The sequence below is a fragment of the Balearica regulorum genome, chromosome Z (genome assembly GCF_011004875.1).
Source record: "Balearica regulorum gibbericeps isolate bBalReg1 chromosome Z, bBalReg1.pri, whole genome shotgun sequence".
Lineage (NCBI taxonomy): Eukaryota > Metazoa > Chordata > Aves > Gruiformes > Gruidae > Balearica > Balearica regulorum.
In genome coordinates this window covers 25,789,442-25,807,158 of record NC_046220.1, presented here as the reverse complement: position 1 = coordinate 25,807,158, position 17,717 = coordinate 25,789,442, and the positions used below count along the sequence as shown (strand labels likewise).

At 39.0% G+C, this 17,717-nt stretch overlaps 1 protein-coding gene across 2 annotated transcripts in view; it reads right to left on the bottom strand.

Annotated features, from left to right (window-relative positions):
- Nucleotides 1–17,002, bottom strand: part of EFNA5 (ephrin A5) — a 207,273-nt gene extending 190,271 nt beyond the window's left edge. Inside the window, exons 1-2 of one of the 2 annotated variants that reach the window (XM_075740335.1) lie at nt 16,224–16,275; nt 12,170–12,256 (exon numbers count right to left, since the gene is read on the bottom strand). In XM_075740335.1, coding sequence (XP_075596450.1) covers nt 12,170–12,219 — 50 coding nt within the window. In that variant the 5' untranslated portion in view covers nt 12,220–12,256; nt 16,224–16,275. Of the gene's footprint in view, nt 1–12,169; nt 12,257–16,223 lie in introns of both variants that reach the window. The other variant, XM_075740334.1, reaches the window with a different exon arrangement.
- Between the last annotated feature and the right edge of the window lie 715 nt (nt 17,003–17,717).

The following is a 17,717-nucleotide window of genomic DNA, read 5'->3' as shown; positions in this document are numbered from 1 at the left end:
TGTGTAAGACACATCTCTTTCATCACAATCAAGAAGCACCTATCTAGAAGCAAAAATGAATCAGCACGAAAGAATTTTTTAAGACTGGCAGCAAGTACAATGCTAATCATATTTTTCTTTGAAGGCTTTTCTTGAGCGGGGAGGGAGGGGGAGAGCTAGGAAACCTGGTGAGATTAATTTCACTTTCATCACAGCAAGTCAGGAATCTATATGCACACAGAGATTCAGTTCAGGTGAATGTAATGTAGTAGGCTGTATTAGCCACGCAGACACCACTTATCCTATAAGGAGGTGAAATATCCTGGCAAACGAGAATTTTAAAGGAACTTAGGAAAAAACCACTCCTCAGGAAAACAGAAAGGGGACAGGAGGGTATGAAAGGATGAGACAGCTCCCCATCCTGCCTTAGAGCAGGGGTCCATCACCTGCCCGGCACTGGCTGGCAGAAGCTTCTCCAATGAGGATGGACTGGCCAAGGAAAGCACAACAATCTGCAGTCTGTGTTTTATTGCCAAGCTGTGTTCCCAACTGAATTAATAAAAAGTGGTGGCCTAATTAAACTACATCCTCTGCATCTTGCCTTCTTTCTGCACAGCCAGGACAACAGCTAAATGGAACAGGAACAGCAGTGGTTAAACTCTCCAAAATACTTCATCCATTGCTGCTCTGATTATAGCCTCAAACAGTGAGGGAGAGAGAGCTGCCCAAGAATCCACCTTCACTGCCTAGCTGTTCACAAAGGATTGCAGAATCTTTGGCAGGAACCATCCCCTGAAGGAAAAAGTTGGTACACTTTCCCCACCTAATCCTACCTAAATGATGCTAAGGCTAGGTTCATCTAGCACCTCATACAGAAAGAGAGTGGATGATGTTGGACACTCCACTTCTGCAAAGCTTCATGCAACACACAGCAAGTCCTTGCCCTTTTTTTGTTGGAGGCTTCCCTTTCCTCTGCAATTATGCCTTCAGCCGTGTTCACTGTTTAATTTCCCCGACTGCCTTCCTTCTTCTCGTAACACATTCATACTTTAGCCTTGGCTATGGAGTGCTGACTGAGAAGAAACAATAGGATCCTTTCAAGTCTTCAGAGTGAGCTTGGAGCAAGGCTCAGCTCAGAGACCCAGTCAATATTTACTGCAGTTTGAAGCCACTGTATCATGGCTCCTTCCAAGCAGAACGCAGTAGTCGGGAACCCCAAGACCTTATCCGTTTTTATTCTAACAAGGTAAAAAATAAGGGATAAACAGATTATAACTAAAATTCCTTTTTCTTGGAAATACTCATGGTCACAGAACAAAAAGGAAAAAGGAAGGGGAGCAGGAAAGGCATAGACGACACTGAACAATACCACAACTTTTGTTTGAAGAGTAATCAGCCACTTATATTTTGGAAAGTAAGTTTTCCCCTAAAGCTGATTAGCAAAGTTTGAAAATCACACATCAGATAGCTACTATCTGCAAATCTATTTAGATACAGGCAAACGAAGTATGCAAAAAACCTCAGTGACTATCTAAAGCTCTTGTTCTCTTTGCAACACCTAGGTCACAGCATGACCACAGATTATAGCATGACCATAGACTGCAATGCATCTTTTTGCACATATACAACCTTCTGATGTTTAAAAACCATAAGCAGAACCCACACCTTCAACTTACTGAAGAGAACAAAGATACAAAAATAGTTAAGAATTGACATTTTTCATGTTAAGGACCTAAAGGAAGTACAATTCAATGTTTTTAAATAAACATTTAAGTAAAATCTCAGGATTTTTTTTCTTTCTGCATTGCAATTGTACTTCTTTAGACATATTCATCTATTTCCAGAAGCTTGCAGAATTGCAACAAAACCAACAAAATCAAAAGAAGCATCCTGGCAGAAAACTGAGGTGGTCATTTGTAGAATCTCTCCCCTTCCTCTTCGGCTTCTTCCCTTACTCCCCATAATAGACCACATTATACAGAAAAACTCCTAGAACCATGTTTCTGACAGGGAAGTACAACTGGATTGACAATCATTATTTACCTGTTCAAACTGAAAGGCAGCTGTAGGATTTTTTGTTTAGAGTGGTTGGAGTACTGTCTGAACATGCTTTCTCATGTTAGACTCCACTGAAAGTTTTGAGTCAGAGTCTGACAAACCACTGTTACAACAAGGAAAAAATCACAGCTTTTGCTTCAGACGCATCAGGATCTCCTGAAAAACATATTTTAGGTCAGCCCTGGGGTTAAAGGGCATGCAACAGCAGAATAAATGCACCTTTCCACCTTGCATGTTCAATTTTCAGATGCATGAAGTTTTGTTTGAGTTACTTGACTTGAGAATGTTGAATATTATCATGGCATTTTTTTTGATTTTTAAAATTTGATAACATCGGATGGGATTCCCAACTGCTTTCCATTCCACTCCTCTCACTTTAAGGAAATGCAGGAAAGCTTAGAAGCACCATAAGACAGGTAGAAAGAACCAGTACAATTAAAGGAAGACACAAACACATTTGCAACAGAGGTAAGACTCCTGAGTAACTGAGAGATGTTTGTTTCCAAAACAGAGTTCAAAAGAATAAAATCATGAGGCAGGGTCCAAAATCAGTTTGTAACAAATTTCTCTTACCCATCTTTTATATTATCTTCTCATAACCCCATATGCAGGGTGAGAATTTTAATCAATATATGGATAAATAAGCTTTAGTATATACAAAATAAATATGTAACCATGCCCAAAACAGTAGCTAAGATGGAACTAAAGTTTTGAAGAGGAAAAAAACATTCAGTAAACAACAACTGAAATTAAAACAGGCTTTACAGAAATGGGAAATAAAAACACATGGTAAATAATTTTAGAGAGATTTAATCATGTTCTATTTTTTAAAATAGCTTAGCATTACTAATAACGCTTTTGAAATTTGGACAGGAATAAAAGAGAATGAGGCAGGTGAAGTACCGTCGACTGAACAGTTGACATTTACTTCACTCTCTTCTATTACTGCAATTTAAAAAAAAAGTAACATCCGCAACAATTCAATACACTCAACGGAAATTTCATGCAAACCTAGCACAGTTAGGTTAGAGCAGGTTAACACACTATTTCTTTTACCCTCTGTTTGTTAGACAAATATTGCAGAATACTACTTACAGACTATTCCCGATCGTTTATCAACGAATATGAAAGAAAACAATTCAAGAAGATTGGGTTAAACCTACCTGATACTAATGCTAAACTAAAAATCAAGTCTTGTAGGCATCCACTGTACTAGTTTTATGAAGAAAATAACCACGCAAACACAAAGAAGATGCAATCATTCCTCTGCCATACCTAAAAAAAAAAACCATTACAGAAATCTTAACTGGGCACTGCAACGATCTGATTTACTCACAGAAGTTACAAAGGCAAAATTGCTTTCATCAGTAATAATATATTAGCTCCAAACTCTACACCTAAAATAAAGTGCTTATGAAACTCTTCCAAATGCTTTGTTCTGAAGAAGGCCATTACATCAGCACTAAATCAAGACAGCTAGTATGAAAAATGGAAAACGGAGATTTCTTTTTACAGTAAGCTATAAAATGTAGTTCAGTCAGAGACAGGGTCTGAAAAAGTAATATTAAAGTGATGCTGTAAATCACTAAAAAAACTTTTTTTTTTTTTTAAGCTAACTATCATGCTTCAGACTAGAAACAGTGAATATGGATATTCTCTTTATGAAGAGTTCTTTGCAAGTAAGTTTTATATAGTTAAGATATAGAGAAGGGGTTTGCTTGGAATTTGAATGCGGTGAATAGCCATGATATAATGAGAAACAAGTATAATCTACCTCTCCAATAAATTTTCCTTCTTCACCCACAATGTCACTTGTTATGATAATGTGAATCTTAACCTTAATGAGAAATTTCATACCACCTTGATTAAAGATACTGCAAATAACAACAGTCTTCTTATTTTGTTTTTATTTTAATGAAGAATATACTCTCAAAACCCTCAATAAATGTATGGAACTTCTGCTAGTGAAGATCCTATGTACAATACAACTTTTACACCATGTGTTAAGAGATTGATTTATATTTCATTTTTTAAGTGAGGATTATGCTATTAAGCATGTTGCAAAATTATGCTCTCCACAGGAAGTGTTTCTAGTATTTTTGTAACGGTAGTTTGTCTGAGGAATGATTAAGACGTAAGTTCTTCAATAAAATTGTGTATGCATTCCTTTACAACATTTGTGAACTCAACATAAAAAGCTATTAAACACTCACAGGACATTTTTAAAAAATATTTTAAAAATCAAATTCACAGAAAATTTCAAAGATTTCTGGGAACCTTGCAGGCAACTCACTACAAATACATACAAGTAACATTAAATTGGACCCCATGTCTTACAACTGGATCTACCAACACAGAGACTACAAAACATCAGCAAATTTCAAATGTATACAGTTTGAGAATTAGAACTTGCTTGTTTTGTGAGAAAAGATTTTAAGAAAAAGAGATTTATTTCATCAACATCCTTCTTCTCAAACTAAACATGTGCCACATTTCCTGAAAGAGGCATCTTCCTGTCATTACGTTGTACCTCACAGACACAGCAAGTCCAATGGAAATCGAGAAAAATGTAATAGTTGGTACTCCATTAAATGAAATTACTTCAAGAAAAATTGCTTTCGCATTCTCCCAGCAGCTTCAACAATGATATGCCACATGACAAGAATCCCTGCTCACCATTTTTGTAAACAGGTAATAAATTACATAGTATGTGTATATATATATACACACACACATACATGTATCTCAAAGAGTTTACATTTACAAGGAGAAGCAGCATTCACCAGCAAAACAGGGCCTTCTGTTTTGTAGAAGATTATTGTTCTATTTTCTAGAAAACAGAGACTTCTTTCCTAAATACAATGTTTTAATTATTTCAGTGAGGAAACAACTCTATCCTGTTTGGACATTCACAAGATCAATCTGGTCTTTAAGGAATATCTTACCTAGAAGAGAGAAGCTATTGCATATAGTGCTTTGGAAAATACATAACCTATATCCAATTGGTGTACTGCTCTATCTGATTAATTTTACCTTCATGATCTTAAATTAATGATTTTTTTTGGCACATACCAAATTGTTCTCCACCATATGAGGCATCCAACACCTCAAGAGTTTCACTAACGTCTATCTGCTAATCATGTACGATAAGCCAATTCTCACTTTTGAAACTGCTAACAGCAAAGCAACTACTCATTCTATCAAGTTCACTTTTACCCTCTTCAGCCCCCCACCCAAGGTGAAGGTCCCGACTCTGCAAAAAGTTCAAAAGTCTCAGTCTCAGAACTTATTTGGACCCAAACAAATACCCACAGGGATATATAGTCCCATGCTGCTGTGCCCTCTCACTAAATTTGATTCACGCAGATTGCGTGGCCTCACAAAAATTGACAAGCCTAACTACTGAAACTCTTATTGATAAACTACCCCATTAAGTCATCAATACAGGACCTAAATCAACTCCAATCCAAAGCAGTAGGAGAATCTTTTTATTTCAATATAGTTCTATCTGAACACTGCTGAAAACACTGCAATAAAAAAGCATCAAAAGACCAACATTAGATCCTGTAGTAGCTATTGAGGCATACAATTCAAATGGACTTCCCTTCCTCATTAGTACCCATCAGCTCCTACTGACTTCAGCAACTTTTTAAAACTATGATATTTATTTAAACTATTTTCCTTAATCAGCTGTAGAGACCATTTCTTGAAAGGTATTTAAGTACGTAAAGGTGTAAAAAAAGCAGAAATAAAATCTAAGACAGTTAGGCACCAAGCAGTCTCAAAAATCCCACATGGCTCCCGTCTGCAACTCTAGATACATAAATACATTCAAAATTCTGGTTCTGAGGATCTATTCTTTTTTAAATCAATGGGCTAAAAAATCTGCTTAAATAAATTACTCAATTTTACTGGCTACCAAAAAAAAAAATAAATACTAGGGTGAGGGCACAACTTCACTCTTTCAATGTCTTTAAGGACAGCATTCAAGATAATTCACTCTGCAATTACGCGCTTTTGCTTGCATTTGGAAATATTTGTGCATTGATAAATAGAACTGGCACACGTTTCACCAAAGCTGCTACTGTACTACTCCAAAATCTTAACCTGATTTCACTGAAGATGACTTGCACACCATGAGCTGAAAATAGAAAAAAGGTGAACATTCAAACTAGACGCTTTCATTCAGCCTTTTAAAAAAAATCCAGTTTACTATGCAGCACACAAGCAAAAGCATACAAAGGATAAGATGATTTGCACCCACTTAATAAATGCAGGCAAATACCGGCTTTGATCCCAGCAATTGTATTGGAAAGCTCAGTTCACCAGAAAGTGTGCAAGACAGAAAGAAAGATAGTGGCAAAAGTGACTGAAATGCAAAGGGAAAAGTGTATGCACCTTAGGCGTAAGTGAAGGGAAAAATACAACCGTGGAATTAACATCTTTTGAATGGAGGAATAATAAACTTCCAAGTAAATGTCACTGCACTATGACTGAGTTTTTCCAATTGGGTATTGTATATGTATAATTTTATATATATAATTATTAGGCACACACTTTCCATGTTCTTTCCCCCCAAAAGGAGAGCTGACAATGGTGACAGCAGAGTGTGTAATTAGTTTTTATTGTTCCCCTGACAGCCATAGCTCTGCAAGGACCCCTTGCCTTTTCCATTGTAAATGTTATGGAAAAATACACTAATGACAGGCATTTAATTATGGGCACAGCGACCATGATGGGAGCTGTGCCAGAAGTGATTGGCAGCTTTGGATACGAGATATTCACAGCAATGGTTCTTTTTGTCCCACACCTTGTAACCCAGATTACCAAAGATATGAGTTTTTTAAAGTATTTTTCTAAAGCTTTGCTCATTGTCTATAGATATTATTATTAATGACCACCACCTTAAAAACAGACAGAAAAAATACATAAAATGTTTGGGGCTTTTTTTTGTGTTGAAAAGTAGCATGAGGTTTTTTAGAAAGAGGTCTATCCACAGACAATGTCATCAAGGTAAAAGAATTACCCACCAACTCTGGCACAAAGTTGACTTTTTTTTTTAATTAAACATAGCTACAAACAAAAAGATACTATGCCCCCTTAACACATCTTTATTCCTATTTACAATAAACTGTCCCACATTCAACTGTAGTTGCTGAGGTGCTTTTTCGCCTGATTAATTAGCAATTGGGAGACACGCTTTTTGGCAGCTTTTGTATCCCTATTATTTCTTCTGGTTTGGCATGAAAACTCCCTTTTGGGAGCACCGGTATTTATACTGTACCCCGCTTAGTGATGGATCACTAATTTTTAATAAACTAAGCCCCAAGAGAACCACAAAAAGATGTGTAAGTGTATTGGAGCAATAACCGTAAACAAATAAATAAATAATAATTTAACAAAAAAAAAGGGGGGGGGGGGGGAGAGAGATGTTGCAGTACATCAAATATTAGGTCTTTTGCAGACTATGCATGGAGAGCCTATCCAAGAGATCACATGTACTCTGAAGACACAGGTCTGAATTGGGTTTTAACTACTTTCTCCAAATCTCTGCCTTTATCTTTAAAAAGCTTTAAAAAAGTGACCAGCTAATGTGGATGCACATTTTCCTTGAAGAATGCTATATTAGAATGTCCCTTCACTGTTTCTCATCCCTCCCCCACCACCAGATGAATGAAATTACTCTGTGAAGCAGATCTCTATGAAGAATGACCACACAATTCTGGACCAAACGGTTCTAAGCGTATGTAGCAGTCACAAATCCCTGGCTAAGCTGAACAAAGCAACATTATTCCTAAGTGGTAAGTTTGCGAATATACAAGTGAAGCTGTCTGGCTCTAAAGTGGTAACTTGCAAATAGCTGCAGAATCAGTGTTGGCTCTCCATCCCCCACCCAGCTGGCTCTCATATCAGTAACTTCAAAAATGCAGTTTGCCATTACGGTGGCTTAAGGCACTTTATGTGCCAATGCAATGACCATGCTGTGTGTGCATGTCAGAAGGTCAATACTTTCAAATTCCAGAGTCTCTCTTTATTTCCTTCTTTTCTGGAAATAATAGGAAAGAGAGCAGGATTGATAGCTCCTACTTTGTTAACTTCTGTTCACCAAACGCCCTGCCTGTATAAATACATAACTATTTTTTTCAAATCTGATTAGACATCAACCAAAGTAAAAAACAAACAAACAAAAAAACCCCAATCCCCACCCAAAAAATACAACTGGTTTTCCTCCTCATTAACAACATTAATTAGCAAATTTCTTTGTAACAACTTTTAACAATTCTGGAGGACCCAACATCAGTAAAGCTGCTAGAAGTCCTTACCTCACACTGATGAACTAGCATCTCAGACCAGTAACTCTGCTACAAAGATCATCATCAAGCCTACCAGTAAGTAAAGTAAAATACTCACTTTTTCTGTCTCCTCACAAAATATACATCTGTATTGTATTTACACAGCACTACCAAAACAACAATTTAGTTTTGATGGAAATATTTAATGTATTCAGCTCCAGTTTCAAAGCCACAGACTGAGATAAGATCTATTTACAAAATTAAAACAAATGTAAAGTAAAAAAAAAAAAAAATCCTATGTACAGAACTAGTATTATAATAAAAATTAGTATATATTTCTTCTATATGTTATATATTTCCCTGTGTGATAAGATAATGTGATCTGAGTATCTGTAGAGAGAAGGAATTTCTTCTGAACTGTAATATGAATATGAAAAATACTATTTTAAAGTCCACAAAAAGGTAGTGCTTCATTGTTACCCACTAGGGAAAGGCCGCAGCATTCAACTACGACTGATGAACAACTCACACAATGCCAATATGCCCGCCACTGGCCAGCATCCAACCACAAGTATAAAAATGAAATAATTTTGGGGAGGAAAAATTGTATTATTTCAACAAATAAAGAATGTCAATGCTACACAGCAAATATTAATTATGGCACAAAATACATTCTGTTAAAATATTCATCCTTCTAAATGCCATGAGGCTAAATTTTATCTTTAAGAATGGAAGAAAAAGATTTTAGCAGCAGATGATCAAAGCAAACTTATCTCATTTTTCACCTCACCAGATAATTCACAAGGAAATCATTCCTTCTCTGCACTCCAGCACCATTTCATTACTGTCATCAAAAACTAAAAATGGTGCCTGTCAAATAAGATTGTCCTTCAAGAGTCTGATGAAAACAAATAAAAAATATAAATTTACTCAGTGATAAACATGAAGTAAAAATTTTTATTGTGGGTATTACTGTTGAACAGTTCCTCATTAGATTAATATGCTAATTTGATGATGGAAAAGAAAACTACAAAGTAAAAATTAACAAATAGTGTACTTACAGGTTTTGTCAGTCTAAGATGCTTTTTTCCATGTCATATATCAGCATGGACGGGTAAATTCTTCCACCAGATTATAATGTAAGTGACAATAAGAATTGTAATTTTCAGGGCTTTTCAAGTAAAAATTGCCCAACCTGAAGAATTTGCTATGAATTGGTATTAGCAATTCAAGCAGATTTTGCTAATTAATAGGACTCTTGTGCATCTTCTCTTTAGCTGATTTTTCTTTTGACACTATTTTTACTGGTCATGCATTTATACAGAAAAATAGCCATAAAATGCCTAGCATACCAGTGAACAGAACATGGGTATCAAACAATTTCTCTATCTTTTGCAGTAGTCAAAAATAAACATTTTTTTTTCATAAAGCTAGGATCTACAATGTATTTTTATCAACCCGTCAACAGTAAAATATGAAGAATGTTTCCCCAGATGAAAAAAAAAAAAAAATAAAAATGGGGGTGTAATTTTTCTTTTATTGGAAACCTTGGTGTTTTACAGGAGTGAAATACAATCTCAATCCTCACAGAACAGCATCCTTTGTAATGTATTTTCAAATACTTGATTTTAACACAAATTATTTTAAAAAATGTGTAGTAGTGGGAATTTGTGAGTTTGTAATGTAACAACCTATACTCAGTTTCTTTAAAAAAGAGGATTTCATCTATACATGTTTGCACACTATAAAATAATACCCACCGTTTTAAATGAGCTCAACTATAATCTAGCCTGTAGAGGCTACAATGAATAGGGAGAATGCAAAAATGCAAGGAAGACTTCTAATGCGTGAAGGATTCTATTCTTCCATTCAGCTATGCCGAAGTACATTACAGTAGGGCTTACTCACAATAACTATAATACCACCAGAAAGCAATTTCAATAACGTGTCTGTTTATTTTAAACCAAACGTTTCCATTTCATTATGCTGGTGTATTGCTGACTGACTAAATTTTAAGCACAAGCGCAATGAAAACTTAAACAAAACAGGGGCCTTTATTCTCAACAGTGAATTACACCATTCAGAAAAACTGGAAGATTAATCATGAGACTAAAGATATTTTGTGAAAAACAATGCTCAGAACTGGATAGCAGAGCAAAGAGTGATTATTGGAAGAAAATCCCAGTTCCAAAATACTTCTAACTGAAGTATTAAAAAAACTGAAAAACAAACAGTGAGCCAAAGCAAGAGAGGTACATCTCACAGCTATGGACAAACTACTGTCTAACTCATGCTTTCCCCAGGAAAGATTGTGTCTTTGTTAGCATCTTCTCTAAGGTGATCCAAATGACCAGCTATCTTTAGGTACATCCTTAAAGTCTAGTATTTCAACACTGCAGTACTCTGCCCAGCGATGGACTGGTTTAGGAAGTAGCAGTAAACAAGGCACTCTAATAAATCCAGAGAATTCTCAAAGCATATCTCTGTAATCTTCTGTTTCATTTTATATTTGCGTTCCTGAGTGCTTGCTTACCTACCTGCCCACACACTGACCCAGGGACTACTAGCATGCGAAGAAACTGCACAACAGGAAGATGGCTAAGAACTAAACCGCAGATTCTAGAAACAATTTTTTATTATTTTTAGTTTTAAAACAAAATATTATAGCTGAAAGATGGGACCTGGGAATTAGTTTGTAAAGCTATTCATTTTCTAAACATTTCATCAATTACAAAATTTCATTTTCAGAGATTTTTTTCTCACATTACAGTCATGATTTACTCTACATCACATCACCTTCTAATGACGCACTTCAATGCATATATACATATGTATATATATGCATATATATGTATACATACATTGAAATGCATACATAGTTGCATAAGAATGTATATACATTACATATGCCTCTCCATATGACTGCAAAGACCATGACTCCTGAAGGACTAATTGCATTCATTCATTTTCTCAGCCCAGCGTGAAGCTGGTAGATTGCTGGGATCATAGCAACAGGGGAGAGAAAGGAGGGCTCATCTTTATCTGTCCCTCTCCAAAAGGATACAGGGCTAGCAGAGAGAATGCAGTGAAGTGTCCTCACTACGTCCATTTAGAAAAGATTTAATAAGAAGCATTTAATGAAGACCATGTAGCACTTAACGAGGTGCCTCTCATACCAAGGTGGAAGCCAATGAAACTATTGTTCTTTATGTAGTTTTTCCACAGAATGTTTCAAACTGTTTCAAAACCTCACTTTTAAAATAAACACCAATAGTCTTTTGGAGACAAAGGGTGTTAGTGAAAGTATTAAAAGCACATAAAGTAGGTGTAAAGAATTGAAGGCTCTACTACTGATCTTTTAATTACAAGAAATCAGTCAGAGATTTCTTCAGCTCTCTCAGTTGTTCTTAACACACATAACTGCCTTCTTCCAATTCCAACCTTTTCTGCATGGTTTCCCTGATCTCTGTACATAGGCAGAACGATTTCTAGATGGAAAACAAACAAGCCAAACCAAACCAAAAACCAGCGACATGACCTCAGCATATACAACCAAGATGCCATGGTGAAATCTGCAAACACATATAAATGGATGGTAGGATACTTGGACATCCAGCCAGCCAGCCAGCATACTCCTCAGAAGTGCCAGGCGTGCATGAGCGGCCACCGTCTGAGCTTCACAAAATTAAGTCTATGCATTTCACTGGTTCAGGGAGGCACTTAAGTAGACATCCATTCATCCACACAACTGCAACAGAACTTAAGTGTGTCAGTACACACTTCAGGGAAGTCAGATACTTTTCTGAATCAGTGCCTAAATATTGAGCTGCAAAATTCACCTAAATGAAGTTGTGAAATTCTGGTCTATGTATAGAATTTTCAGAAGCATCTATTAATTTTTCTTCTCGCTGCTTCCAAGTGTCCATCTTAAAAAAAAAGAAAAAAAAGTCTAGCAATATTGATCAAATTGTGGTATCCAGCTTAATTATAGGAACACACCAGCTGAAGTTTAAATGATTTTTCAGTGTCTAAATTCTCTAATTAGCATCTGATTTCTTGATTTTGTTATCCACATAAATACACAAACAGAAAATGTATCAGTATCCTATGTCTTTATAATAATTCTCTTGTCAATGTAACTTTATAAACCATTTTCTTGTATAAGATATAGCCAAATCCAATAATACTACTGATAAAAAATATTTGCTTTTGTCAGACTGCAAGGTTTGGCCTCTATATATGACCAGAAACTGGATTTAAAATGCAAGTATTTTTAACTACCTTGAAACCAGTAACGGTTTATGAAGCTACATAACCTGCCACTGAAAGAACTTATAGGGAAATACCTAAATATAAACCACAATCTTGAAGCACAATCTTGTAAGCAGAAAAAAGTAGCAATAATTACCACGAGTGGTTCAGCTTGAACTCTGACAAGATTAAAAGCAGTAGCAAGCACTAAACAAGTAGACTGCTTCAAAATTTGGCCCAGATAAATGACATTTTGACTGAATTCTAATTACAAGGACATTAGTAATCAGGATTAAATGAATATCCTCCATTACAAAACAAACTCCCCAAACTATTTTAAGTGGTGGATTCAGAATAATATTCTTTGACAGTAATATCTTGTTGTCTCATATAAAAACACGTATGCAAACAATGCTGAAAGACTAATGCACTTCAAGGTGATAATTAGAATTTATGTACACTTAACTCTAAGCCTACATAAATAACAAAAATATTAGTGTACATTTTCAAGCTTACTTGAGGATTAATTTTCAATCCACAAAACAAGGATTAAAAAACCTCATTTCATTATACTTCAAAATCCTAATACTTAAACATATTCTCATATGGAATTGGACTACAGCATTTATGGTACTTCATGTACATTGATAATTAAATACATAACAAAAACAAGGCACAGGAATACTTAAAACATTTCTAAGAACAGACTTAGGCTCTGTAAGAACATGTAACTTTGTTCTTCATACATGCTAACAATAATGATCATATAACATTTTTTAATTGTTCTAGCAGAACTTTGGCAACTAACCAAGAAATGTAATATGAACCTTGCTAATAGACTCTTATGATTTTTTATTTACCAAATATTGTTGACACCAAGAGCACTTATTAATTGGGCCACTCACCAATTTACTAATGTGTCTTTTAATAAGGATGAGATCTTTATGTATTTTAATAAATTGCTGGAGTTTCATAAGTAAAAACCTAAAGATAATCGTATCTGAGGGAAGTACAATCATTATTAAATTCTTCACATTTTGATGAAACCTTAATTTAGAATGCCTTTAGTCACTATCAAAATTATCAACATTTCATTTTTAAAGTGAATTATTTAGTTCTACAGTACTTTTAATTGAGAATAAATACGATAAAGAAGTAAGCTAAAGCACAATGGTTGCATTTGTGTTTAAAGAATGACGTATATTTTGTCTTCTAATTTCAAATGGTTATCACCAAGTAAGCATCCCTATTTACTTCCAATGTATAAAAACCAGATTGTTCATCTCCCAAGTCTGTTTCTGGAAGCAGATAAATCACTGCGAAGTTATTCCTACAACATTGTTAACTGCTCTAAAAATTTTGATAAACCAAAGTGAATTTTGCCTGCAGCTTAGATTCTGATGAAGCGAATTAAAAACTGAAGTATTTTCTTTTCTTTGGGTCTCTTACAGCTACCAATCAGGTGTTTGCCTGTTTTTCTGTAATGCTCGTGTAACTTGGAAAACACACAAAAGCTGGCACACTTTGTATAAAACAAAGGAGAAACACATCTGCACCTTGCTCTTTCTCACATTTTAACTCACATATAAACATGACATGTCTAAATAGATACTTCCATTGTGAGAGCCCAGTGAATATTTCAAGACAAGAAGAAATGTTTGTTTTTAAAAGGGAAGGTTTAGAAACATCTTACAATTAACTCTTTCTCTAGTGTTTGGAAGAAAAACAAAACTAAGTTTTATTTGCAATCTGCTGATGTTTAATGTTGGACTAAGAAGAGGTTTCACTCACAGTAATAAAATACAATTAAACTTACACAAATCCTTACAAACCCATTCAATGCGCAATACCTAAGACTAGGTAAGTGTTGCTTGTACCTTCAACTAGCTTTACCTATGTGCGGTTATTGTGTAAGCTTATCACACACAAGAGAGCAAAAGTGAAAAATCTTGAAGGTAAGGTTATTTTTGCGCTATTTTAGCTTTTACACTAGCAACGTGTGCATTTAGTCAAACCTATTTTTCTTCAACAGTTTTCGTTCTGCCCAGTGGGATTTGCAAATATTACTTTATTTTTTTCAGCAGTTACATTTAATTTTGCCTAAGAACAGAAAAAACTCTGGTTTTGAGGGACAAGGAATTTTTTGGGATGCATGTTCTTTGATGTGTGATGTGAGATATAACTTTTTGTCTTATTTACACTGAGTAATTTTTTTTCAAGTAACACATGTAAGAGGAGAATGCAGAGATAGGCATTTAAAATTATAGATTCTCACCATTCCCAAGCATGATTGTTACTTTGCATAAACACTCTTTGTGTCAAGCTTTTTGTGCCAACTATTTATCCCTGAGGCGTTGTTACCAGGAACACAGTATTAAAGTGCTGGGCAAGGCCAGCTAACTCTGTGCAGTTGAAAATTCTGCCTGTTAACTTCTGCATCACCTATTTTGAAGCCACTCTGGAATAGAGAGTAGTTTTCTGTAGGCAACAGAGATTAAAAAACATGACCTGTGACAAAAATCAATGTGCTAATCTCAAACCAAACAGCAGTATCAGAAGCACAAAAAGGAGATAACCTAAGATAAAATGTCCCCAAATTTACTTAGACTAGGCTTGACAGGTTTAATAAAAAAAAAAAGTAAGTCTGCTCACATGCACTTTAACAGGGCAAAAAATTTAATACCCAAGTGACTCTTTACCGAAACAAATGGATATTATTTGGTGCAGGACTGACATTTTCTGATGATAAAACGTGAGGGAAAACCCCAGAAAAATTAAATTAAACCTCCTTTTCCAGTAGAAGGTAGGTTTCAGCGCACGCAAAAGCCTGCTGTCGGAATCCCTCCGGCGCGCCTGGGCGCGAAGGTAGCGGGGAGGCTGTGTCAGCACGGCTCAGCCTGGACGGGGCGATGCGCTGTCCTGTACCCGGCGGCACGGGCATCCCTCCGGCCCAAGGACGGCGTACCTACCTCGCTTCCTCATGGTTACCTCTAGCCCGCCCGGGAGAGCCCCCCGTCGGTCGGGCAAGGCAGGGCAGGGCAAGGCAAGGCAGGGCAGGGGGAAAGCCACCCCTCCGCCGCGGTTGTCGCCCGTGACAGCGATCCCGCCTGAGGCTGCTGCGAAGCCAGGACCGGCCGCTCCGCTGTCCCGCCGGGGAGAGAGACAACACCCCGCCGCCTCCCTGCCCGGGGCCAGCTCCCCGCTACCGGCGGGCGGCTCGGGACCGCGCCTCGCCTGCCGCACGAGTCCGCCGAGGAACAAGCGGGGGGCCGCTACGTGCACCCCCTTATCCCACCCAAACTCCTAGAGCACGCTCGGCCGCAGGCGCGGGGCACCCACGCCGCAAGGGGGGCGCATCCGCCCGGCGCCCGCGGACCGGCGGCGGCCGAGCCCGGGGAAGCGGCTAGCGTGGTGCAGCACTAGGGTGGACGGGCAAGAGGAGAAAAATACCACCACCCGCCCCACCATCGCTGCCTGCAGCACTAGCCCTCCGAAAAAGAAAGTTTTACGCCCCATCTTGCAGCCGGGGTAGTTTCTGCAGGAGCTGGGCAAGAGCCGCCAGCACTGAGGCGCCGCTCCCCGCCCGCCTCCCCCCCGCTCCGAGCCCGGCGCCCGGTGCGCGCCCGCGGCCGCCCCGCGTACCTGGGGTTGGTGCTGTTCCAGTAGACGGCGTAGCGATCGGCCACCGCCTTGGCGCCGGGCTCCTGCCCGCGCACGCACACCCACAGCGCCGCGGCCGCCAGCAGCAGCATCTCCACGTGCGGCATCGCGCCCGGCCGGCGGCGCGGCGAAACGGGATGCGGAAAAAATTAAGAAAGGGGGAAGGAAGGGGAACAAAAAAAAAGGGGGGGGGGGGCGATCAAACCGGACCGAGCCGGGGCGCGGGAGTTGGGAGGGATAAATAAATAAATAGCGAGGCGCAGAGGCGGGTAGGCTCCGCGGCGTGCCGCGCCGCAGCGAGCGGAGGACGCCTGCCGCCGCAGACGGGCAGCCGGCAGGGAGGCGCGATCCGCGATCCCTCAGGGAGCCTCACCCCGGCAGGGGGAGGTGAGGGCCGAGGCGGGCAGTGGCGGCGGCAAGAGGCGGGCGGAGCTCATTCACCGGGAGTCCCGTACGGAGCCCACGCCACGACATACACCGGCCCGCCGGCGCGGCGGGCGAGGGGCGCCGGTCCTCCGCCCCCCTGCGAGCGGCCCCGCGGCTCGGGGGCGGCGGGGTGACACGGGGATGGAGGGAGCGAGCGGGAGAGGGGGGAGAAGAGCGTAGAGAAGGGGAAGATCTTCCCCTGGAAACCCGCGGAGGGTCCTGGCAGTATATTAAAGGCCGCCGGTTGGTAGAGGGGCGAGAAGTACCCAGCAGATCTTTAAAAGCACAAAGTTTGTCTCTTCCTTCCTGGCCCTCCGCCCCCCGCAAATTTAAAAAAAAAAAAAAAAAAAAAAAGGAACAGAAAAAAAAGGGGAAAGCAAAAGCCCTGAGGAGTTTGTTTGCTGCGCTGATGGAGTTGGGAAGCCTGTTCTGCAGCAGAGAGTGTCTTGAAGGAGACTTTGTGGAGTGGTTTTCTTGTCTTTCCTGTTCCTGGGCGGTGGATGCACCAAGGACTGAGCAACGGCAAAGGCGGAAAAAAAAAAAAAGGGCAAGAAAAAAAAAAGGGGGGGGCAGAAAAAAAAGGAACGGCCAATCCAAGAAATATTGCGGCGTGGAAATCAAGGGGATGGAAATAAAAAATCGTTTTATGAGAGGGCGTGGAAAAAAGCAAAACCTCGGAGAAGTGGAAAATCAAGCCTGCAAACTCCTCTGATGATGCCGGTCTTGGCTGGCCTCTCCTGCTGGGGAACGAACGGAGCGATACGGCGAGGTGCGGAAATCTGCTTCAGCCTCCCGGAGCCTCTCTGTGATAAAGCAGAGTCCAGTCTCAGGAACATCAACTTCTGCGGAAGGACAAAACAGTTTGAAACAGCAGGGAGGGGGCGAGAGAAAAAAGAAAAAGAATCCACCCCTCAGATTACTACATAAGGAGATAAAAAAAATAACCCCAGTTCTTCTTCTCGGTCTTGCCCAACAGCTGCTCCCCTTTTCCCTCTGAAGCAGCAGCAAAAGCAGTAAGGAAAAATATACCACGCCAACACGCAAATAAAT